Source organism: Corylus avellana, chromosome ca8 (assembly GCF_901000735.1).
Source record: "Corylus avellana chromosome ca8, CavTom2PMs-1.0".
Lineage (NCBI taxonomy): Eukaryota > Viridiplantae > Streptophyta > Magnoliopsida > Fagales > Betulaceae > Corylus > Corylus avellana.
Genome location: NC_081548.1, coordinates 8932595 through 8959613, shown reverse-complemented (window position 1 = coordinate 8959613; position 27019 = coordinate 8932595). Strand labels below are relative to the sequence as shown.

Sequence of the window (27019 nt, the reverse complement as noted above, 5' to 3'; positions counted from 1 at the left end):
TATATAATAAAAGCTATTTGTTTTTTTATCAATTTGCAAATATTATTAGCAAATTTTTTTTTTTTGTTTTTTTTTGAATTTATTTATTTATTTTTTTTCAATTCTCATATCATTAGCAGCGACTCTAGGTCGCTGTTATTGATCTTTTTAATTTTTTTTTTAATTCTCTTATCTCATTAGCGGCGACTTAAGGTCGCTGCTAATGATAGCCCATTAGCGGTGACTTCATGGTCGCCGCTAATGACATAGAATTAGTGGCGACACCATGTCGCCGCTAATGACCTCTCATTAGCGGCAATCCACAGCCCATTTTAAACTATTTTTGCGGCGACAAAAAAAGTCATTAGCGGCGACCCTAGACGTCACCACTATTTAGCATCAGTGGCCAATTACTTGTGGCCACTAAATAGCGGCCACTTGTCGCCGCTATTTGTAAATAGCGGCCACTTTTACCTCATTAGCGGCGACCCAAATGACCTTTTTTTTTGTAGTGTTTCGAGAGGATCCGGCCCAGATAGAAAAAAATTGTGGAGGATCCAAAGAAATAGTTCACTATAGTTCGTCTTTTAGGATTTCTAAACATATAATAAAATCAAAGAGTTTTATTTAAAAATAAAAAATAAAAATCTACCTAATATTGGGGTTAAAAATAATGAAAAAGGTGAAAAGGAACGCCGGGGCGTTGCAAAATTAAAAGAGTGAAGGCCTTGTTTGTTAAACAACAAGGCTTTCGATGTACTGTTTACATTTAAAAAATTAAAAAATAAAATAATGATTGGTATAGAAAAGTAAAAAATGATATTGAAAAGTGAAAAATTTTGGTTTGTAGTGATTTTTTTACTTAAATAATAGTGAAAAGTAAATGATATAATATAAAAAGTAAATAATGTGATATAAAAAGTGAGAATATTTTGATGTTGATTTTTTTGAAAAATTAGATAAGTAGTGTGGTGGTAATGAGTACACCGAAAACATCATTTATGGGCATGGGGCTTTGCAATTAATTAAAGAAAAAGGAAGAATCCGTATGGCACTGTGTAATTTATAAAGTAATGAATCCTCCATCTTGATAGGATGAGGGAATCATCTAAAGTTTTACCAAATGAGGTTGTTCTTTTCTTTTTTAAGTAGGATCGATGTTGACGAAGACTTGGAGATCAGACGTTTTCGTCAATGCAATGACTTTTAGGGGGTCTGAATCACCTCTATCTTGAATATAATTTAATCTTGAAATTGGATGAATGACCAATATCATCAACTTAATTGGCTGTTTTATGTTTATCAAACTTTCAAAAAATCTGTGGAAATCACTCGACTCTAGTCTAAGTGGAAAACACGGAAAAGTTAACCAAAAAAAAAAGTTATTTTGGTGAGGTTATTGTAAATGTTATGCTTTAAACAATATCAATTAGAAGGCACCACACTAACAATTTAGTAACAAAGCCGAATAAATTAAACAATATAAATTATAGATTGTTAAGTACCGGAGCAGCTCAGCAAATCTTTAGGTAGTTTTTTAAGCCTAATGTAGAGCATTTTTTGCTACAAATATTAGCTTTTAGCTATTTTGTTAAGTCCAATATAAAAGTGTTCTTAGTGCTAAGCAACTTTGATGAGCACTATTCACTCACAAACCAATAAAAGATCAATAAAACTCCTCTCTTCCATTTTTTTTTTTAATTTCTTTTTTCACATATACTCTATTTCAATGAAAATTTGAGGAGAAATTGTATTATTATATTGAAACCGTTGGGAAAATGTATATATTTTTGAAAAATATGAATGTTAGGAAAATACAAATTTTACAAAATATCATTGTTGCGATAAGATAAATAGTAAAACAAAGACTATCAAGAAAACAAAATTTTTCAAAAATATGACATTATAATGAGACAAATTCCAAACATATGACTGTTAGGAAAAGACAAATATTTAAAAATATGAATGTTAGAGAAAGTACAGAATTATTTGAAAAATAATATTTAAATAGAATAATGAAAGTGTACAACTAAAATGCTAAGGTTATGGGTGCTTTGAAAAAAAGTGAATAGCTAAAATAAAGAAATATGATTTATTTTGGCTAGTAAATTAACCACAGGAATGTGGTTAAGGTGATTGGCTGTTGTTTGGAGACCGAAGTTCCTCTTCTAGTTTATGAATACATTCCTAATGGAACGCTTATCCAATATGTTAATGGCCAAATTGAGGAGTTTCCACTAACATGGGATATGCGCTTGCGAATTGCAACTGAAGTAGCAGGAGCTCTCTTTTACTTACACTCAGCAGTTTCCTCACCCATTTATCATCGGGACATTAAGTCTACAAACATACTCTTAGATGAAAAATACAGAGCTAAAATAGCTGACTTTGGGACTTCAAGATCTATCACTGTTGATCAAACTCACTTAACAACCCTAGTACATGGCACTTTTGGATACTTGGACCCTGAATATTTTCAGTCAAGCCAATTTACAGAAATGAGTGATGTTTATAGTTTCGGCGTTGTCCTTGCTGAGTTGTTAACTGGCGAAAAAGCAATCTCTTCAACGAGGACGCAAGAATCCAAAAGTTTAGCGACATATTTCATTCAATCCAAGGAGGAGAACAATTTTTTTGATGTTCTTGATAGTCGGGTTTTGAAGGAAGGTAAAAAAGAAGAGATCGTTGCGGTCGCGAACCTTGCAAAAAGCTGCTTGTACTTAAATGGGAAGAAACGACCTACAATGAGAGAAGTCGCAAAGGAGTTGGAGGCAGTTCAAATGTTGCAAAAAGCTCCTAACCTTCAACAAGACTACGAGGAGCTTGAATATGTCCGAGCAGATATGTACGAGCCATGGGATGTTGTTCAATCATCAACATTGTCAACCTCATCTGGAGACATCTAACCATTATTATCTTCTCAATTTGTATGAATCAGTATTTATTTAATGTAATGTTATAGGCTACATCGCTTTATTTGGTACCATACGCATTATTAGACCTCAATTTTACTCTCCTATCTCAGTTACCCATCCTCTGGGTTCCATATATAGACAACTAATTATTGTAGTAAATTTTTCAAAATGGAGGGAGAAGAAAAATATGAATGCTAGCTACCGAGGATTCAAAGATCAAGATCTTGCAGGATGGTATGCCTATGCCTATCCAATAGATCCAAAGAACAAAAATGACTTAACTAGTATTTCGAAATGGGAACTTGATTTTGATGAGGTAAGCTCATGCATTTGAGCTTCTTGTTGCGGCTCTATCAGACATTTTTAATGATACTGCTTGATGCATAATAGAAGGTGAACAACACTACATTTAAACAGATTTCTGAATTAGAAAATAAAGTTCATTCAGGTTTGTAAATTCTAATTTTGACCCCAAATTGTTATTAACTTGGTATTAATCTCTTCTCTACATAAAAGATTTATTACCAAATACCAATTAATTAACTTTTGTGGCTTTCTAAAATACTCGAGCAACCATTGATTCATTTAACCCCTTTAATGCTAGAACAATTATAGGAATGTCTAAACAACCTTGAACACCTGCCACATTAACTGCTGCTAGCTATGACAACTCTTTTACGCTACTTTGATCCACGCCCTTCATTTTCCCTTCATCAAGCTTTACGCCCCCTGTCAACAGTCTTCCCTTCTCCTTTCAGTTCTATCTTCAATAAATTTTTTTGTGTCTCCTTCCTTCCATCTTCTGAAACTCCCCATATCTCTCACCCTATTCTTCCTTTCACGGTTTTACCATACTCAACCCTATTAATTTTAGACACCTTTTCCTCATCCTCCTCCCATCCCCCGATCATGTGCTACATAGAATCGGCACATGGGAGGAGAATGATAGAGTGATTTATAGAATTATTCTATTACGTCATTGACTTTTTTTTTTTTTTTTTTTTTATCAGGATAATGAGCCCACTGTAGTCTCTCTCTCTCTCTCTCTCTCTCTCTCTATATATATATATATATATTCTGCTGGACAATATTGTAATCGTTACAATGATATATTGTGAAATATTAATTAAATAGTGAAACATTGTGAATATTTTATAAACTTATATATGAATATTTCGTTTACTATTTAAAATAGTATTTTAAACAAATTAATTATTTGTGACCTTAAATGCAATGACAATTACAACCGCAAAGAATTGTCGCTAAGAGCATTATCAATAAACTCTTTATTAATTAATTAAAATTTGGCTAAAAACTCAATTTTTCTAGTTTAACTAACAGTTATGCAAAAGACAAAAATAGTAAATAATAAACTTTTAAAATTGTACTATATTTTATTTAAATAAAAATTTATTCTATCTTCAATATTTATTTTTTATTTTTTATTCTCAAGATAGATATATTGAGAAACGGATATTGATCTGCTTTCACGATCCGAGGAGTGGGGGCCGAGATCTCATCCATAGCCTGTGGCACATGCCATTGTTCCAACCATCGGGCCTTGAATCTCTCGCCCATGAGTTGAAAAAGATAAATGGAGTTTATTTTCTTTTGTAACACACACAAACCCATAAAAAATTTATTCTATCTTCAATATTCATTTTTTATTTTCAAAAGCGCATACCCCCCTCCACAAACCCATAAAAGTGAGAGATAAAGTATGAGGTCGATGAGCACTTGACCGCTCCCCTTTCCTCTTTCTTTTTAGCAACAATGTGTAGCTCACGATGAAGGTGGTTTTTACTTTTTGATGATGACCAGAGTGGCAATATCGAGGATTTGTGGTCGTAAATGGTCATTAGTTATTGTCTATGACCATTTATGCGGTCTAGGATAATCTTTTTCCGATAGGATGTTTACGAAATTGCGAAGAAGTGAAGGTGGGGCGTTTTCGTGACTAAAAAGCCAATGCACGCGTGACATGGATGACCGACATGAATTTACCCTATGAGGTCCACCAGCCTCAATAACTTTTTCACTTAAAAATTTTCATCTGACCTCCCTCCCTGCAGACTGTTCGCCCTACTTTCTTGACAGTTGAGCTTCACATGCTCACAGATAAATTTATTGTAGCTTTTTTTAATAATAATAAAATATAATTGATGTGATATAAAAATAAAATAAGATATTGATTTTTAAGAAGAGAAAAGAAAAGTTCTGAAAAGATGTTGATTTGATTTTTGAAAAAAAATTGAAAATAAGGAAAGCAGAAAAGGGAGAAGGAAAGGAGTTGCTATGCAAGTTCATGAACTTTTAGGATATTTCATCCTTCTTAGCAAATTCATAGAGAATAATTTTTCTACTAGTTTCTAGAGGATCCGGCCCAGATAGAAAAAAATTGTGGAGGATCCGAAGAAATAGTTCACTATAGTTCTTCTTTTAGGATTTCTAAACATATGATAAAATCAAAGAGTTTTATTTAAAAATAAAAAAGAAAAATCTACCTAATATTGGGGTTAAAAATAATGAAAAAAGTGAAAAGGAACGCCGAGAGGTGCAAAATTAAAAGAGTGCCTTGTTTGTTAAACAACAAGGCCTTTTCCAATGTACTATTTACATTTAAAAAATTAAAAGATAAAATAATGATTGGTATAGAAAAGTAAAATAGTGGTATTAAAAAGTGAAAAATTTTGGTTTGTAGTAATTTTTTAATTTAAATAATAGTAAAAAATAAATGATATAATATAAAAAGTGAATAATGTGATATAAAAAGTGAGAATATTTTGATGTTAATTTTTTTAAAAAATGAGATGAAGAGTGTGATGGTAATGGATGTTGTTTAACAAACAACACCGAAAACATCATTTATGGGCATGGGGCTTTGCAATTAATTAAAGAAGAAGGTAGAATCCGTATGGCACTGAGTTAATTTATAAAGTAAAGAATCCCCATCTTGATAGGACGAGGGAATTGTGTAGAGTTTTACCAAACGAGGTCGTTCGTTTTTTTTTTTTGGTTTATAGGATCGATGTTTACGAAGACTTGGAGATTAGACTTTTTCATCAATGCAATGACTTTTAGGGGGTCTGAATCACCTCTGTCTTGAATATAATTTAATCTTGAAATTGGATGAATGGCCAATATGAGCATTTAGATAACAATAAAGTATACTTCAAAAATATGAAATCATTAACTTTTGATTGCAACCACAAGACTGGCTGTGCACGGTACTCCAAATTTCCTTATTTTAGTGCTTTTTATAACAAGTATAGTAAACATACTCTTCTTCTTTGTTAGAATATTCAACCAAATGATTGTACATTGTCATTATAACAGGCTTCTTTTTTTTTTTTTTCTTTTTTTTTTGTTTATGTAAAAACCCAACTCTTTTGGTTATCTCGTGCAGCCTGTGCTTGCTGTTATGTATGCGGTGCAGTACATGCCAACCTTTGGCTATTGGCTCATGGACAAGGTATTTTCTATACCTTCACTCAATACTTAATTTCCATAAGATATGTATGACATAAAAAGGAACCATCTTATACTCCTATTACAGCGTTGTGGATCAAATAGACGTTGGACGAAAAGTTCATTCTTATAAATCCAATATCTGTGGAAAACACGGAAAAGTTAACAAAAAAAAAAAAAAAAGAAAAGAAGTTATTTTGGTGAGGTTATTGTAAATGTTATGCTTTAAACAATATCAATTAGAAGGCACCACACTAACAATTTAGTAACAAAGCCGAATAAATTAAACAATATAAATTATAGATTGTTAAGTTACAATGTTCAACAAATTTGTTAAGTACTGGAGCAGCTCAGCAAATCTTCAGCAAATCTTTAGATAGTTTGTTAAGTCTAATGGAGAGCATTTTTTGCTACAATGTTAGCTTTTAGCTATTTTGTTAAGTCCAATATAACAGTGTTCTTAGTGCTAAGCAACTTTGATGAGCACTATTCACTCACAAACCAATAAAAAATCAATAAAACTCCTCTCTTTCATTTTTTTTTTTAATTTCTTTATTCACATATACTCTATTTCAATGAAAATTTGAGGAGAAATTGTATTATTTATATTGAAACCGTTGGGAAAATGTATATATTTTTGAAAAATATGAATGTTAGGAAAAGACAAATTTTACAAAATATCATTGTTGCGATAAGATAAATAGTAAAAAAATGACTATCAAGAAAACAAAATTTTTCAAAAATATGACATTATAATGAGATGAATTTCCAAAAATATGACCGTTAGGAAAAGAAAAATATTTAAAAATATGAATGTTAGAGAAAGTAAAGAAATATTTGAAAAATAATATTTAAATAGAATAATGAAAGTGTACAACTAAAATGCTAAGGCTATGGGTGCTTTGAAAAAAAGTAAATAGCTAAAATATATAAAGAAATATGATTTTTTTTTTTTTAGCTATTTTTGGCTAGTAAATTTGGTGTAGCCTCACCAAAACCATTTTTGGGTTATATTTGGGGAGGCAATACGGTAAAAGTGGTTAAAAACTCTCATTTTCAGCCTCACAATTTTAATGAGAAAAAAAAAAGGTGAGTGAAGAGTACTCACCATTTTAATTGTGAGTACTGTTTACTCACCTATTGAATAAAAAAGTAATTTCTCTCATTCTATTTTTGTTTTTTGTTTCTCTCTCATCTGTTAATAGTTAGAGAAAAATAAACAAATCTTTGAAAAATAATATTTAAATGGAATAGTAAAAGTTGATTGTTATAATGGTAAGGCTATTGGAGGTATTCTAAAAAAGTGAGTAGTTAAAATTAAAAAAAAAAAAAAAGGTGTAATTTTGATTATTTTGGTGAAGCTGCTAATAATGTTCTAATTGCTATTGGGGATATAAAGCATTCTCATCAAGTTTGCTAAAATAACTAAAAGTTTATTTTGACTAGCCAAAATGTTCAAATTGGTCCAAAATGCTCTGTAGTAGGCTCACCAAATTGTTGAAATATTTTGAGTGTGAACAGTGCTATCAACTCACCAAATGTAAAAGTAAAGCATAAAGAAAATACGAGACATTCTCTTTCCTCTCAATTTTTTTGTTTTCTCTATTTCATTATTTCTATATGACGGTTAAAAAGAAAAAAAAAACAAATTTAAAAAAATATGACCATTGAAAAAGACAAATTTTCAATGAATGATATGATTATTATAGTAAGAATAAAGATATCATTGAAAAATAATATTTATATAGAATAGTAAAAGTGAATAACAAAATATTGAGCTAGATGTTGGTGATTTAGGGTTCGTTTGAGTTTGCGATTTTAAAAAGTATTGTGATTTTAAAATAACGATTTAAAAATGTGATTTTTAAAAACGTAATTAAAAAAATAAAAAAAATAAAAGTGATTTTTTAATTAAAATGTAGAGTAAATTTGCAGAGTAATTGGAGGCGCCCAAAAAGTCACGGTTGTGCACCATCCACAATCCATGCACATGGGATTTAGGGGAGATCAATACTGGCTGATGGCTACTAGGTTCATGCACAGAAGACAAAGACAATTTTTTAATGTTTTGGTTAAAGAAAAGGTTTTCATCCTTGGAGGTGAGAGTGAGACAAAAATGAAATGAGTTTTGTTACGTATACAGACCCATTGTCTTCTCGGCGACTTTTAAAAGGACGGTGTACGTAATGGGGTTATAAAAGGCGGGGGCTTGGGCTTATAGCTGCTTCACAATCCCATCATCATCATAGAGAGAGATGGTGGTGCAACTGCAAATGGTATTTCAGATCCTTTTGCTGTTGTGTTCAATTGATGCAATATCTGTTCAAGCAATTAATAGTTCATGTCAAAGAAGCTGTGGGAATGTTAGCGATATCCCATTTCCATTTGGGATAGGAGCTGGTTGCTTCGTTGATGAGTGGTTTGAAGTAGTTTGCAACAACTCTTCCAGCCCTCCCAAACCTTCCTTGAGGAGCTTCAACGACTATGGGGCCTCTCCCAAACCTGTTTTGAAGAAGCTCGACTTGGAGGTGCTCAACATTTCATTATTAGGAGGTACAGTTCGCATCAACTATCCTACATTTGTTAAGTGTATTGATTCTGGACCTGGTGGTTCATGGAGCCAATTAAATACGGAGTTAGCAACAAGCCCTTTCATCTTCTCCCAGTCCCAGAACAGATTCCTCGTCATCGGTTGCGACAACTTTGCCTCAATGGGGGACGTATTTGGTCCAAGAGCAACTTTTCATTATGAATTTGTTATTGGTGGGTGCATATCAATTTGTGACCCTCGCAGTGAAGTGGTAAATGCAAGTAGCTGCAATGGCATCAACTGCTGCCAAACCCCAATTCCTTCAGTTCTCAATGCGTTCAATACAAGTATGAGGCCAGTAAATAACGACGCGTACTATTCCAAAAAAGGCAAAAGATGCCAGTCTGCATTCTTGGTAGAAGAAAAGTGGTTCCAGAAACGTGGTTCAATTAAAATGAGCTCCATTATGTCGTACGTTCCTGTGGTGTTGGAATGGGGGATTCCTGATGCATCATTCTACTCACTTCCAATATCCAATAATGGCTCCGCCTCCACCGCTAATAATAGCTCCCCAAGCTACATTTGTTCTAATATTACTCAATATTATTCTTCGTCGACGTCATGGCGTTATAATTGGAACTGGACTTATACATGTTCTTGCCAAAAAGGCTTTAAAGGAAATCCCTATCTTCTTCATGGATGCCAAGGTAAACTTTTTTGTACCACGTACTCTATTTATCTCTTATTTTTTTTTTTTATTATTTTTTTTTTCCGTTTTTGTATGTGTTAATTAAATAGCTAGTTCTATGAATTAACACTTGGACAACACGTACGTATGCATGTAAGCGTCACAGGCTCACAGCAATTAATGTCTCCACATACATGTGCCATGTGCGCAGACCACAAGTATAAATTTGATTATATAATAAAATATCTTTTTGGTAGATCATTCTGAAATTTAGTTAGACAAAGGGAAGCTTTGTACTTAATTTTTGTTGTTTTTTTTTTTCTTCCTATTTTATATTTTATCATTAAATATCTTACAAGTCTTTTTATTTTTTATTTTTTTTCAGATAAGTACAAAATTTATTGAAAAGAACTAGATATTAACCTATTACGTAAAGGCGGATGGTCCCTTTTAAAAACAATTCCTTGCTTTTTCTTTTTTCCAATCACTTGCTATCCCTATATATATATATATATATATATATATATATATTAGATGGAATATCATTCTCTCAATTTTAAATGAAATTGATTTAAAATATTTAAAATTAATTTAAAGTTGGTACATCTAACTATATATATAAAGTCAATGTTAATACATCTTTTAAAAATTTAAATAATGTAAAATCATTTAAACCATTAGATGCATCAACTTTAAATCCTAATAATGAAATCGGGAAGATCATTCTCGACCCGTGCTAAATAGCTACATGTGCAACACATGTTGTATGATTAAATTTCTTATTTTTATTAATTTACACTTTTGGAATAATCCACGATATTGTCAAACTTTGCTTATTGAATATGAATTTGAACCCACAAAAATGTTATAATTCTAATTTAAATGATTTCAGTTTCTTATTTTCTTAATTTTACTTTTTAAATAATTAGAGATTTAATAATAACTATGAATTTTTTCTTTTGATTTATTAGACACTAACCTTGTTTATCTTCTTACATGCCAGATATTAACGAATGCGAGAGCCTAGAGTCACCTTGTTTGAATAATGGATCCGAGAGTGTATACTGTGAAAATACTAGGGGGTCTTTCTTGTGTCACAGTCAGGTAGCAGTTGACCCCACCAAGCCTTCGGTTAAGGTGACCATAATTGCGATAGGTATGCTTATATTATTTGGAGAGGAGAGTTTAGCTTCCTGTTTTATTTTTCTTTCCAAAAACTACCACCCATGCACTGATGCACACAAGAAATCTCATATTTTGTCCCACATTGTTTTGATTGATTTTCTTTCACCTTGCTTGTTTTAATTGGTTCCACTTGTTTTGGATATAAATTCTTTTAGGATAATTAATATTATATTTTGGAGAAAACTTTTAAAACACATGTTTTGAGAAAAACATTTATAGCACATTTCTCGAACAAATTTAAAGGGATCAAAATGGGCTCCACATGGTTACATTTTCTAAAACTTATGGCACTAAGATATACGCCTATCCCTTAAAGTGCATGCTCACATCCCAATCTTTTACTGTAAGTCTTGAATTCAACGTTCTCAACACTATTGCTATAATCTTTTCCTATTACATTGTGTTAAGCAGGTATTAGTAGTGGCCTTGGGCTATTAATTCTACTTGTTGGTGGATGGTGGTCCTACAAAGTGGTAAAGAAAAGGAGGAAGATTAAACTAAAGAACAAGTTCTTCAAACGAAATGGTGGTTTATTGTTAAAACAACAATTATCTTCACATGAAGTCAATGTTGAGCACACCAAATTGTTTAATTCAAAAGATTTGGAGAAGGCTACTGACCATTTTAGTGTAAATAGAATACTTGGGCAGGGAGGACAAGGCACTGTTTACAAGGGCATGTTAGCAGATGGAAGAATCGTTGCAGTGAAAAAGTCCAAGGTAATTGATGAAGGAAAACTTGGAGAATTTATTAATGAAGTTGTCATTCTTTCACAAATTAATCACAGGAATGTAGTTAAGCTAATTGGCTGTTGTTTGGAGACAGAAGTTCCTCTACTAGTTTATGAATACGTTCCTAACGGAACTCTTTTCCAATACGTCAATGGCCAAACAGAGGAGTTTCCACTAACATGGGATATGCGCTTACGAATTGCAACTGAAGTAGCAGGAGCTCTTTTCTACTTACACTCAGGAGCATCCTCGCCCATTTATCATCGGGACATTAAGTCTACAAACATACTCTTAGATGAAAAATACAGAGCTAAAGTAGCTGACTTTGGGACTTCAAGATCCATTACTGTTGATCAAACTCACTTAACCACCCTAGTGCATGGCACTTTTGGATACTTGGACCCTGAGTATTTCCAGTCAAGTCAGTTTACAGAAAAGAGTGATGTTTATAGTTTTGGTGTTGTCCTTGCTGAGCTGTTAACTGGCGAAAAAGCAATCTCTTTAGCAAGGACGCAAGAATCCAGAAGTTTAGCCACATATTTCATTCAATCTGTGAAGGAGAACAATTTGTTTGATGTTCTTGATAGTCGAGTTTTGAAGGAAGGTAAAAAAGAAGAGATCATTGCGGTTGCGAACCTTGCAAAAAGGTGCTTGTACTTAAACGGGAAGAAACGACCTACAATGAAAAAAGTAGCAAAGGAGTTGGAGGCAGTTCAAGTGTTGCAAAAAGCTCATACCCTTCAACAAGATTACAAAGAGCTTGAATATGTCCAAGCAAAAATGTACGAGTCATGGGATGTTGTTCCATCATCAACAATGCCAACCTCATCTGTAGACGCCTAACCATTATTACCTTCTTAATTTGCATGAATCAGTATTTGTTTGATGCCATTTTATAGGCTAAATAATTTTCTGTTTACGTTGTAATTTCAAAAATCATTTAAGAACATGGATTAACCATATCCAATTCTAATGATAGTATAAGATAGTAGAAAGCTCCATGTTCAAGGATATAATTTTGTTGTTGGTGATACATTGAATAATCACCCTAGTACTAGACTTGCATATCACAACCACATTTATAAGATAAGCAAATCAATGATATTTACCAAGTTGAAGGAATAGGATCATCTCCGGTTAATGGCCAAAATATCTCTAGAGAGATCCTAGGACTATAAATGGGACATCTGCCCCATTAATATAAATAATAATAAAATATTATTTATACTTTAAAAATAATTAAAAACTAAAATAATAAAAAATTAAAAAATATTTTAAGGAGTGGTCGGCCATCCCATAGTGCCAAACTAAAAAAAAAAAACTAATGGGGTGGCCGGACCACCCTTGGCCGACCATTGGGGGTGGCTCTCAGGCCACCCCCAGCTAAAATGCGGTGGTCCAGCCACCCCTTATGGCCAATATGGGTGGCTTGCCATCTCTTACTTTTTTTTATTAATTTATGATTTTTTTTTTTAAAAAAATTTGAAATAATATTTTATTATTATTTTTTGTTAGTGAGACAAGTGTCCTATTTGTGACTTTAGGATTTCTTCTTAGAAATCCTAGCCATGAACGGGAGATGATCCTATTCCCAAGTGGAAACTATCTACACTCATGGTCATTAATGAGATACCTTATTGGAATCCATGCTATCAATTTGGACCAGAAGCCTCCCCCACTAAAAGGGGTACTCATGTAACGCTCCCAAAATGAATTAGCTATGGTAATTAATTGGAGGTACTTTGAAGTGCTACTAGTGTTGTTTCCAAATTAATTAACGTGATGTATTACCTATACACATATATACAAGTAAAATATAGCAAAAGTTTGTTGAGCTGTTAATTGGCAAAAAAGTGATCTCTTCAACAAAGACACAAGAAGTCCTAGACTACATATTTCATTCGATTGTTGGAAGAGAACAATTGGTTTGAAATTTTTGAAAGAAGGCAAGAAAGAAGATATCATTGCGGTCACCACCTTGCGAAAATGTGCTAACTTAAATGGGAAGAAACGGCCTACAGTGAAAGAAGTTGCAATAGAGTTGAAGGCAATTCAAATGCTGCAAAAAGCTTCTAACCTTCAGCCAAATTGTGAAGAGATTGAATATGTTTGAGTATAAATGTATGAGCCATGGGAGGATGTTCTAACATCAACAATATCAAACTCAAATGTAGACAGCCCAACCATTATTATCTTCTCAATCAGTATGAATCAGTATTTGTTTAATGCAATGTTGTAGGCTACATCGCTTTATTTGGTACCATAACCATTATTAGACCCCAATTTCACTATCCTAAGTTACTTACCATCTTTATGGGTACACAAACAACCAATCATTGTACATAAATTTAGTAAAACTCCAACAAAATATTTAATTTTTACAAGACTTGTAGTAAATTGTACGGTACTTGTAGCAGAACTCCAACAAAATTTTACTTTTTTCAAAAATAAAAAATAAATATATTGAATTAAAAATAGAAGTTTCTTAAGTGTAGGCGTCCAAAGCCCATTTACACGGCAATGATAATTACTTGAACTTGCTCTCTCCTTTCCTTCTTGTATATATCGTCACACAAAATTGGCAAGCACTCTTACTCCCACCGCCATCCGAAACTCACCCAATTTAGAACCAAGACTGATGCAAAGTAGATCAACATCTCTTAGTAACCAGGTAAACATGTCCACACATCATGTGTTCCCCTTCATTCAACAAAACTAGCTTCTAACAATCTAGTGTCTTGGACCCTTCTTATGTGACTTAATATAAATAGATGCACACCCATTTCTATTATACAATTATTTTACAATACTGACATGGCGGTTCCAATAAACCCTTGGATCACTTGTAAAAAAATAAATCTAAGAATTGGTTCAGAGTGCTATGTCAATATTGTGAGATAGGTATGAAATAAATATGTAATTTCAAACATTACTCGTCCATTACAACATACCAACAACCTGCCCTACCAATTGCAATCTAAACAAGACAAGAATCAAACTGCAATCTAAATAACACAAGAATTACAGATCCCATGCTCTAGGGCATGAGGTCCTCACCTTTGGTTAAATACATCACACACCACTTAAATAATTTCACCGGTCCTTCCATACGGACCAAAACGTTCAAAGTAGAACCACAATCGTGCTTAAACCTAGATAGAGAGGTTTTCTGGATATTCTCCTTATTTCCTGCAGTATTTCAGCCCATCATCACAACAGAGTGAACCCTACATATATAAAACACCTACACAGCAAATCCATACCAAACACCTATAACTTTTCTCGACATAATATTCGGAAATTACAACTAAGCACCAAAAAGAAAATCCATAACCAAGCCTTCCAATTCGAGCAGCAATCACTAAAATTCAACCATCACCACCAACACCTAAATTGAATTGCCAATTACATAGAAGAGATGACGACACAAATGTTTTTTTTTTTTTTAATAATTGTAAGTTACACAAACACTCGGTGGGACTTGAACTCATGGTTCACCCTCCACCTGCTACAAAGGGAGGAAGTACCATTTGAGTAAAGAGATAATTATCTTGAGAAACATTATCAAATGTGGATATCCATGTGCATTTTATAATGTGACAGATATCTGAGACAGTTTCCACACCAGTTAGATGCTTAGAGAGACAGGTTTACTTAAGTTGATAATTAAACATCCACCAACTCAAAGATCAACCAAAACGCAGAGAAAGGTGTGCTTCAAAGACGAAGAGAATTCTCTTCAGCTCAACAGCATACTAGGGCCAAAACCAATGCTGAAATTAATATTTCCAAGCAAAATAGCGGATTGATAAACGTAAAAATAAAAACTAATTTATATTCATAATCCCTCACTCAACTAAGCCAGCAATACAACCATCTATCCTTACGACTTCACTTTTACTCTATTCGAAATCATAAGGCATATCCAAAAACAATATAAAAGGAAAACAGTACCGATTCCGGAGTGAATTTTCTTTTCCTTTTCCCAGCAACCAAACTGAGGACAACCCTCTTTACATATACCTAATAAACACCCAAAGTGCGACAACTTTGCCTCAATAGTGTACGTATTTGGTCCAAATACAACTTTTTCGCCTATTGAATTTATTATTGGTGGGGGCATGTCAATTTGTGGCGATGACTACAGTGAAGTGATAAATGCAAGTAGCTGCAATGGCATCAACTGCTGCCAAACCACAATTCCTTCACATCTCAATGCCTTCAATACAAGTATGAGACCAGTAAATACCAACTTTTACTACGACGGCGGAAGATGCGAGTCTGCGTTCTTGGTAGAAGAAAAGTGGTTCCAAAAACGTGGTTCAATTAATATGAGCTCCATTATGTTGTACGTTCTTGTGGTGTTGGAATGGAGGATTCCTGATGCATCATTCTACTCACTTCCAATATCCAATAATGGCTCCGCCTCCACAGCTAATAATAGCTCCCCATGCTACATTTGTTCTAATATTACTCAACACGATTCTTGGTCATGGCGTTATAATTGGAACTGGACTTATACATGTTCTTCCAAAAAAGGCTTTGAAGGAAATGTAAGAAATTCCATTAAAGTATGTCATTTATGTCACATATATTATTGTATTACGGTATTCAGTAATTTATTCCAATTAAAGCTTATTGTGTGAAATCAAATATTCAGAATTAAATTGCTGATTTAATTCTTGGGGAACAAGTATTTGATTTCAATCAAATATTCTAAATTAAATTGCTGATTTAATTTTTATGGAACAAGTATATGATTTCATTACTGATTTTATTTTGTGGAATCAATTAGCTATATTTATTTAATTTTTATTCCTTGATGGGAGGAATAATTAAGGTAACAACTCTAATTGAGGGTCCCTGACCTACCTATAAATAAGACCTATGTATTCCATCAATTGACACTCACTGGTAGGCATAGGTCAGAAGAACCTCTCAATATTTTTATTTTCATTTTCCAGATTTGTTTTTGTAAAACTGTTCTTCAATTAGCTTGAGCAAAGCATGGCTAGAGGTATTTATATAATTATTCATTCCGCTGCTAATTTTATTGTCAATTAGCATTTAATTATATATTGAATTCTTACATGTGGTATCAGAGCCTCCTTTAGGCCATATTTGCTCAGTTTAATTTTGTGATATGCCAGTTATAAAATTTTAATTTTTTGTTTCAATAATATTTTATTTTGTTTATTCGATTATTGAAACAAAATTATGGTGAGGAGCATAAAGCATGTAACCCACGGCCATGTTGATATATTTTTGTTTTGCTTCTGTTGAAATTAATTGAAAGGCCATAGCCAATTACTAATTTATTTGTGACCAAATTGCCCTCCTTCTTGTTTCTGTGAATCTTGGAACAAAACAACTTGGGAACCGAGAGACAAGCTAGCTAGAAAGCTGCCCACCGCCCACCGGAACCGGAGCTCGCCGGCTCCTCACTGCAGCGGCGTTGGCCGCATAAAGGACCGTTTTTTACCCTCCTGCAGCGGCGTTGGCCGCATAAAGTGAGGGGCAGCCCGCATCGGGCTGCCTGTGACTCAAAGCAACGGCAGCCCTGCACGGGTTACCTGTGGGTTTGGACGGGGCCACTGATCCCCGCCGGTCAGTGTCATCTGGGGCTGCTGTGCGGCGGTCCTGATTGACTGCCGCATGAAGCCGGCAGCCCATCACAGTTCGGATGCACGTGAGGGATAGCAGCGTTGTTTTTGGCGGTGGTGCTGGACGGAACGCCGCCCCCTTGCCGATCACCGTGGCCGTTTGGCCATTAAGCGGCGGCCCTGTGTGGCAGACGCATGAGGAAGGCTAAAGGGCGGCGGCGGCACATGAGGAAGGTGGAGGGGCGGTGGCTAGATTAGGGGTATTTCCGGGTTGGGGAGTTAAGGATCCGGGTAGGGTTTTCAAACCCATATAGGAACCGGGTCAGTGTCTTGGGTCATTAAGTGGGCTGACCCAAAAGCCCAATCCATTTAAAGTGGCCCATCCGGATTTAAAAAAAAAAAAAAAAAAATGGGGCTCATCTGGGTTTAGAACTTGGGTTCTTAAGACCATTAGGCTATGCAGTTTATTATGTTTCAATGTTCCATTTTTATTTATCTTATGATTTAAATTGTTCGGTATTAAATTATTGTTTCTTTAATGCATGAACTTAAGGATATATTTATTCTTTTAATTGTTTCAATATAAATTGTTTGATGCTTGAACTTGAGAATAATTAACTAAGCCGCATATGTTGGTAAATATTTATGGTATTATCCAAAATTGCAATCGGAAAGCTCTGGCAAGGCGTCTTGGGACTTAAGTGTGCCGTTGTGCACCCCGTCACTTACCTGGGACACTATCCGGTTGTACTTTGGAAAAAAACTGTTTATCCACTGACATGTTGGTTTTGTCTTTTATTCTTGCGAACTTTATTTTGGCATCTATACAGTTATTGGATGTTAATAAAGTAGTGGTTATCATAATAATTTTGGGAGAGCCACAGCATCCCGATTTTATAATGATAATTGCATCAAGATCATATATGTAAACTTCATAAAGATAATTAACATCATGTTGTAATTAATTCATAAATTTAATTACTAATCCCCACAGGGACGTTATTATTTTTATGGCTTAATTAGAATAAGATAGTAAATTTAACTTTAAAAATAAAATTTCTCTTAGGCCCACAAGTACGGAGAATTTTATTTATTAATGTTAAATTTATTAGTCCTATTAATAAAGAGTAAATTTCATGCGCAATGCAACCTTTGCCCACAGGTAGGTTGAAATTTACTATTAAATTAGCATTGGTTAATTTAAATAAATTCGATGTTAATGAAGTCGTAATTATCATAATAATTTTGGGAGAGCCACAACATCCCGATTTTATAATGATAATTACATCAAGATTATATATGAGAACTTCATAAAGAAAATTAACATCGTGCTGTAATTAATTCATAAATTTAATTTGTCAATCCCCACAGGGACGCTTTTATTTTTATGACTTAATTAGAATAAGATAGTAAATTTAACATTGAAAATAAAATTTCTCTTAGGCCCATAGATACGGAAAAATTTATTTATTAATGCTAAATTTATTAGTCTTATTAATAAAGAGTAAATTTCAAGCGTGATGCAACCTTTGCTCACAGGTAGGTTGAAATTTACTATTAAATTAACATTGGTTAATTTAAATAACGTTATTTCATAGCATTAAAGTATATTATTTTTCTTGTTTATTGGATGTATTACTACTGCCTTAACTATTAGTATTTTATGTTCCAATAATTCCTAGTGGTAATCTTTCCTGACTGAAAAGAAAATATGCTTTTCACTTTGGGGTATTTGGAGACTGAATTGGCCATTCATATGGATGAAAAATCAAGTACGCCACATGAGATTATTAAACATGAACGATTGTAGTGATTTAAATCACTTAAGTTTCAACGTTCATGAAATCTCATATCAAGGAAAGCATTAGGGTTTTATTCCTTAATGTTTTAGGGCCAAAGAAAGGTCGTTGAGGAACATTTAGTGAGTTCCAATAAGGCTTTGGCTTGCACCCTAATGGAAAAGCTTTAAAGTAAAACATTTTACAGTTTCAAAATGTGTCTGAGCACATTATGGAAATGAAGGACATAACAGTTCATTATAAAGTCTCTAAAGGTTGAGATTTTGAGTCATTTTGGTCAATTTTATTTTCTCTCATCTAAATATGGTATTTTTTCAAAATATCTTGTGGCACACATAAGGATAATTGGTCAATAAAGAAATTTATGATCACGTGTGTTCAAGAAGATGAGAGATTAAGACATGAGAATCCAGAAGTTACTCATGTTACAAAAAAAGACCTTGATAGGCAATCATGTCCAATACTTAATGAATGAGAACAAGGTGCCAACAAAGTGTTATGGCAATTAAGATACTTGTTTCTCTTACACTAAGGAAAATTATGGGCATATAAAGAATGATTGCATAAAGTATCATAAATGACTTGAAATAAAGGTGATCTCATACATCTACTGTGTCATGAATCTCTTTTATTGACTCATCTAAATACTGTGTGGATTGAATTTGGTTTAGCGGTCCACGTTGTCAACATAATACAGGGTTTTCTAAATAATACTTGTTTACAATTGGAGGTTGTTGGGATCTATAAATTATTTTAAAAAAATTCAGTTATGTTATTTTGACCTTAATAATGTTTTTTTATATATTCCACAATTCTTTTAAAAATTTAGTTTCTATATTAGTTTATTAAATCAAGTTTGAACATTATTGAAAATTTTTGGGGTGGAATATTAAATTGATGGTCTATTTAAAATTGATCTAGATCCCAATTTTTTGAAAATTAATCCCTGCATATAAATGTTGACATAAAGCAGAGTCTTATGAATGAGGAAATCCTTTATGTTATGGCATTGGAGATTGGAATATATCTCTATAAAGAATAAAATGTTGATAAATGATAGAGTTTTTTTACGACTCTTGAAATTTACTATCTTTGGTATTTATGTGGACTGCATTAAGGAAAAGCAGACCAACTATACCACTAAATATGCTAACAAAAGGATTTTTGAGATTCTTGAGATCATGTACAAGTGTAGATCTTTTCCATACTTCTTGCTTAAATGGTTAGAGATATCCTATCTCTTTCGGTAATAACCATATAGGGTTTATGTATCTCTATCTTCTAAATCATAAGGTTGGGGCATTAAATGCTTTCAGTACCTATAAGGTAGAAGTAGAGAAACAAAACAAAAGAAAATCAAGATCATAAGATCTGATAGAGGCAGATAGTATTATGGTAGATACATGAAAAGGGGACGTGAAAGGTAATACTAATATTCTATTCTCCTAATGGAGTGAAGCCTTGAAAACCGCTGTATATACATTTAACTCGATTCCATTCAGGATTGTCCATAAGACACCTACATTAAAGAATGAATGGAACCAAGTTCAAATTGTTTACACATATGAGGTTGTCTTGCTATAGTGAGGATTTATAATCCACACCTAAGGTAATTAGCTTCAAGGACAACTAGTGGAATTTTATAGGTTATACAGTAAACTCCAAGGGGTTTAGGCTTTACTGTTCTTCATTTAGTCCTAGAATTGTTGAGTCTAATATTCAAAATTTCTAGAGGACGCTGAATTTAGTGGAAGTGCTTATCCTCAAGGGATTGAATTAGAGGAAGCACAAGAGTTGACTGAAGCCCCTTCACATGAAGGGTGTTTGATTGTGCTTAAGAAAAATCAAATTGATTATCTTCAACCACAATCGGTTTCAGAACAGTCAACTCATAAGGAACAAGTTCAGAATGAACCTACTCAGACTTTGTCAAAAGTAAATAAAGTAAGATTAAGAAAATTTTCTAGAATAAGGCAACCAACAATCTCTAGTGATTATGTTATATACTTCCAGGAGTCTGATTTTTATGTCGGACCTAAGGACGATCCAAAATTTGTTTTCACATCTTTTTGGGTGGAGATAACTTCACATTGTGTTTCAATGCCATGAAGGAGGAGATGGAATCTTTGGCTAAAATTCAAGTCTGCAATCTTGTTGACTTACCAAAGGAGTTGTAGCCATAGGCTGCAAATGGGTTTATAAAACCTAAAAGGATGCTTCCGGGTAATGTTGAACGATATAAAGTTAGACTTGTAGCCAATGATCTTACTCAAAAGGAAGGCATTGATTATCATGGTATGAGTAGCTCATTTTGTTTTAGAGCTATATCAAAAGGATGTGAAAAACAATTTTCTTGAATAAGGATCTTAAGGAGGAGGTGTACATAAGACAACTTAAGGGGTTTTATTAATAACGGTCAGAAAGCTTGCAAATTAAGGATATCTATTAATGGACTAAGATAGGCCTCTCACTAGTGGTATATAATACAAGGTTGTTACCTCACATAGGTTTATTGAGCACCTTGTTAATCATTGAAGATACCTTAAGGTCAGTGGGAGTAAAGTTACATTTCTTTTAGTCCTGTATATAGATAATATTTTGTTTGCAAGCATTAATTTAGGTTTGCTACATAAAGTTCCTCTCATTAAAGTTTTGGGAGAGATTCAGAATGAAGAACTATGAATCTTCAGTAGCACCTATTATTAAAGGGGATAATGTCCCAAAATGTATTGGAACAAAGGCAAATGAAAAATATTCCATATGTATGCATAGGTCTACATTAGACCTGACATTGAAATAGCAGTTGGACTATTGGGTCAATATAGTATTATGGAATATGCAATGAACCAAGAACTACAGTTTAACCTAAAGATACACTTACCATTTGGTGGTGTTTATTCAGGTTTGATTTTTGCTAAATGTGTAGATAGTAGATAATCAACTTCAGTACATATGTACTGAAGATGCAGTAAGCAGACTACAGTTGCTACATCTACCATGAAAGCAAAAGTCATTACATGCTATGAATTAATTACACATGTATTATGGTTGAGACATTTTTGTTAAAGGTCTCAAGATTGTCGATTTTATAGTTAGACCCATAAAGATCTTCTGAGTTAATTCTACTACAGTTATCTTTTCTAAGAATAAACTGAGTAGAAGCAGAAGTATGTATATCGACATAAAGTATCACTATGAAAGAGAGCATTAAGTGGCAATAAGTGTCTATTGAGCATATAAGTATTGAATTAATGATTGCGGATCCTATGACTAAAGGTCTACCGGTAAAGAAAGTATAAAGTCATGTGGAATATATAGGATTCATTAATTCATTTGTGCTTAGTTTCTCTTTAATTGGTCTATAGACATAAAGGTTATGTTATAAAGATTTTTGTGCGCACATATATTATTCTTATCCGTGGGGATAAAATTAAAGTTGGACCCAAATGACTTATAGGAAGTTCATTCATAAAGTACATTATCCATAAAGTACTCATTTAGGGAGGTATTACACATCGTGATACATGAAAGGGACGGCTTATCATATAAAAGCTTTATCGCCATGATTCGTGTGTAGTATTCCTTGAGTGAGTGGGAGAATTCCATGAATGGTTGGAATAAATAAAGTATTAGTCATATCATAGAACTGAACACCATAAGGAATTTATGTGTCATAAGGGCCAAGTGGGAGAATGTAAGAAATTCCATTAAAGTATGTCCCTTATGTCACATATATTATTGTATTACGGTATTCAGTAATTTATTCCAATTAAAGTTTATTATGTGAAATCAAATATTCAGAATTAAATTGCTGATTTAATTCTTGGGGAACAAGTATTTGATTTCAATCAAATATTCTGAATTAAATTGCTGATTTAATTCTTATGGAATAAGTATTTGATTTCATTACTGATTTTATTTTGTGGAATCAATTAGTTATATTTATTTAATTTTTATTCCTTGATGGGAGGAATAATTAAGTAACAGCTCTAATTGAGGATCCCTGACCTACCTATAAATAAGGCTTGTCTATTCCATTAATTGGCACTCACTGGTAGGCATAGGTCAGAAGAACCTCTCAATATTTTTATTTTCATTTTCCAGATTTGTTTCTGTGAAGTTGTTCTTCAATTAGCTTGAGGAAAGCATGGCTAGAGGTATTTATATAATTATTCATTCCGCTGCTAATTTTATTGTCAATTAGCATTTAATTATATATTGAATTCTTACGGGAAATTCCTATCTTCTTCATGGATGCCAAGGTAAACTTTTTTGTACCACGTACTCTATTTATCTCTTAAATTTTTTTTTTTCGTTTTTATGTGTGTTTATTAAATAGCTAATTCTATGAATTAATTAACACTTGTACAACACGTACGTGTGCATGTAATGATGTAAGCGTCACATGCTCACAGCAATGTCCCCACATATATACATGTGCCTTGTGCGCAGACCACAAGTATAAATTTGATGATATAATAAAATATCTTTTTGGTAGATCATTCTGAAATTTAGTTAGACAAAGGGAAGCTTTGTACTTAATTATTGTTTTTTTTTTTTTTTTTTTTTTCCTATTTTATGTTTTATCATTAAATATCTTACAAGTCTTTTTATTTTTTATTTTTTTTTTTTTCAGATAAGTACAAAATTTATTGAAAAGAACTAGATATTAACCTATTACGTAAAAGGCGGATGGTCCCTTTTAAAAACAATTCCTTGCTTTTTTCCAACCACTTGCTATCCATATATATATATATATATATATTATAGATGGAATATGATTCTTTCAATTTTAAATAAAATTAATTTAAAGTTGGTACATTTAACTATATATATAAAGTCAATGTTAATACATCTTTTAAAAATTTAAATAATGTAAAATCATTTAAACCATTAGATGCATCAACTTTAAATCCTAATAATGAAATCCGGGAAGATCATTCCCAATCCGTGCTAAATAGCTACATGTGCAACACATGTTGTATGATTAAATTTCTTATTTTTATTAATTTAAACTTTTGGAATAATCCACGACATTGTCAAACTTTGCTTATTGAGTATGAATTTGAACCCACAAAAATGTTATAATTCTAATTTAAATGATTAAGTTTCTTATTTTCTTAATTTTGTTTTTTAAATAATTAGAGATTTAATAATAACTATGAATTTTTTCTATTGATTTATTAGACACTAACCTTGTTTATCTTCTTACATGCCAGATATTAACAAATGCGAGAGCCTAGAGTCACCTTGTTTCAACCTTGTTTCAATAATGGATTATCTGAGAGTATATACTGTGAAAATACTAATGGGTCTTTCTTGACCCCACAGTCGGGAAGTTGACCCCACCTATAGGTATGTTTATATTATTTGGATAGGAGTGTTTAGCTTCCTGTTTTATTTTTCTTTCCAAAAACTACCACCCATGCACACAAGAAATCTCATATTTTGTCCCACATTGTTTTGATTGATTTTCTTTCACCTTGCTTGTTTTAATTGGTTCCACATGTTTTGGATATACTTTCTTTTAGGATAATTAATATTATATTTTGGAGAAAACTTTTAAAACGCATGTTTTGAGAAAAACATTTATATTACATTTCTCGAACAAATTTAAAGGGATCAAAATGGGCTCCACATGGTTACATTTTCTAAAACTTAAGGCACTAAGATATACTCCTATCCCTTAAAGTGCATGCTCACATCCCAATCTTTTACTATAAGTCTTGAATTCAACGTTCTCAACACTATTGCTATAACCTTTTACTACAATGAGTAATCTTTTCCTATTACATTGTGTTAAGCAGGTATTAGTAGTGGCCTTGGGCTATTAATTCTACTTGTTGGTGGATGGTGGTCCTACAAAGGGGTAAAGAAAAGGAGGAAGATTAAACTGAAGAACAAGTTCTTCAAACAAATGTTACGACAACTAGTGGCGGAGCCAGATAGTTTATATTGGGGGTGCCGCGCGCCAAAATTATTTTGGCGTCCTAAAAGTTTTTTCCACCCTAAAAATTTGATAATTCACACAATATATGCATTACAAAAAAATATCTATAAAGGTTCATAAATGTATACTTAAATTGATTTATTAGAAATATAACATGTCGGCACTATATCAGAAAGACAGAAATACAAAAAAAAAAAAAATGTCTAGAACTGCACTTTACGGTTTCTTAGAAGTACAAAATATCAAGTATCGAATCTAAATCGAAGCTCTCATCAATTTCCCTTTCAATATAGAGAACAAAATTATTTGCAAAAAATACCATCCTCCATTTTGTTGTAAAGTCATGTTTTAACAATTTTTATTGCTGAAAATGCTCGTTTGGTAGTTGCTGTAAACACTGAAAAAGTCAATAAGACGAATTAATCTATCAATAAGATAGTTTGTCTTTGATTTTTCTGCCTTTGCCAATCCTTGGCATAATTCTGCAATGGAAGACAAATTTTGTAATGTTGGATCAACAAGCACATATATCTCAAATTAATTTTGTCATACTTAGAAAAATCTAAGAGAACAATACTTCTCCGTAATCATACATATATCGTCAATTTTAAATGATTTATAAGCATTTTTTAGATCCAAAGCTAAGTAAGCGTCAAAAGTTCCAAAGCTGACCAGTAACTGCTGCAAAATTAATTGGGTTGAGTTCTTCTTCCTGGAAACCAATAAATGACTTAAACCTTTTGTAGCGATGCAGAGTTTTTTGCTAACTGTGCCACTTTATTAGAGAAAATTACTAAAAACCTCTTCTCAGTGCTTTATATCCATGAATATTTGTCTTCCATTTTCATTTTGCCTTCAAAAGAGGCTTGAAACCTCACGTTAGGCTCAAATGGGGGTGCCGTGGGTAGGAAAAAAAAAATTAAAATCTCACGGCACCCCCAAAGAGCAACGTGGCTCCGCCACTGACGACAACAATTAACTTCACATGAAGCCAATGTTGAGCACACTAAATTGTTTAATTCAAAAGATTTGGAGAAGGCTACTGACCGTTTTAGTGTAAATAGAATACTTGGGCAGGGAGGACAAGGCATTGTTTACAAGGGCATGTTAGCAGATGAAAGAATTGTTGCAGTGAAAAAGTCCATGGTAATTGATGAAGGAAAACTTGGAGAATTTGTTAATGAAGTTGTCATTCTTTTACAAATTAACCACGGGAATGTGGTTAAGCTAATTGGCTGTTGTTTGGAGATAGAAGTTCCTCTACTAGTTTATGAATACGTTCCTAACAGAACTCTTTTCCAATACGTCAATGGCCAAACTGAGGAGTTTCCACTAACATGGGATATGCGCTTACGAATTGCAACTGAAGTAGCAGGAGTTCTTTTCTTCTTACACTCAGGAGCATCCTCGCCCATTTATCATCGGGATATTAAGTCTACAAACATACTCTTAGATGAAAAATACAGAGCTAAAGTAGCTGACTTTGGGACTTCAAGATCCATTACTGTTGATCAAGCTCACTTAGCCACCCTAGTGTATGGCACTTTTGGATACTTGGACCCTGAATATTTCCAGTCAAGTCAGTTTACAGAAAAGAGTGTTGTTTATAGTTTCGGTGTTGTCCTTGCTGAGCTGTTAATTGGCGAAAAAGCAATCTCTTTAGCAAGGACGCAAGAATCCAGAAGTTTAGCCACATATTTCATTCAATCTATGGAGGAGAACAATTTGTTTGATGTTCTTGATAGTTGAGTTTTGAAGGAAGGTAAAAAAGAAGAGATCATTGCGGTTGCGAACCTTGAAAAAAGGTGCTTGTACTTAAATGGGAAGAAACGACCTACAATGAAAGAAGTAGCAAAGGAGTTGGAGGCAGTTCAAGTGTTGCAAAAAGCTTATACCCTTCAACAAGATTATGAAGAGCTTGAATATGTCCTAACAGAAATGTACGAGTCATGAGATGTTGTTCCATCATCAACAATGCCAACCTTATCTGTAGACACCCAACCATTATTACCTTCTTAATTTGCATGAATCAGTATTTGTTTGATGCCATTTTATAGGCTAAATAATTTTCTGTTTACGTTGTAATTTCAACAATCATTTAAGAACATGGATTAACCATATCCAATTCTAATGATAGTATAAGATAGTAGAAAGCTCCATGTTCAAGGATA

At 33.0% G+C, this 27019-nt stretch overlaps 2 protein-coding genes and 1 pseudogene across 2 annotated transcripts in view; all 3 read left to right on the top strand.

The window, feature by feature from the left end:
• The window catches only part of LOC132190849 (wall-associated receptor kinase-like 22), a 7646-nt gene extending 4707 nt beyond the window's left edge, over positions 1-2939 (top strand). The window contains exon 2 of the mRNA XM_059605882.1: positions 2099-2939. Coding sequence (XP_059461865.1) covers positions 2099-2885 — 787 coding nt within the window. The 3' untranslated portion in view covers positions 2886-2939. The remainder of the gene's footprint in view (positions 1-2098) is intronic.
• Positions 2940-8635: 5696 nt separating this feature from the next.
• On the top strand, positions 8636-12339 carry LOC132190848 (wall-associated receptor kinase-like 1). The gene is made up of 3 exons (XM_059605881.1): positions 8636-9599; positions 10584-10736; positions 11177-12339. Exons 1-3 carry the CDS (start codon positions 8636-8638, stop codon positions 12337-12339), a joined length of 2280 nt encoding a protein of 759 aa, XP_059461864.1.
• Positions 12340-21460: 9121 nt separating this feature from the next.
• On the top strand, positions 21461-26801 carry LOC132190847 (wall-associated receptor kinase-like 1; annotated as a pseudogene).
• Positions 26802-27019: the final 218 nt, after the last annotated feature.

Excerpts from the sequence above, each read along its gene's own strand:
- LOC132190848 (XM_059605881.1), top strand. The coding sequence starts at position 8,636 with ATGGTATTTCAGATCCTTTTGCTGTTGTGTTCAATTGATGCAATATCT. Across the intron at positions 9,600-10,583 it reads TCTTCTTCATGGATGCCAAG|ATATTAACGAATGCGAGAGC; the intron begins GTAAACTTTTTT and ends CTTACATGCCAG. Across the intron at positions 10,737-11,176 it reads GGTGACCATAATTGCGATAG|GTATTAGTAGTGGCCTTGGG; the intron begins GTATGCTTATAT and ends TGTGTTAAGCAG.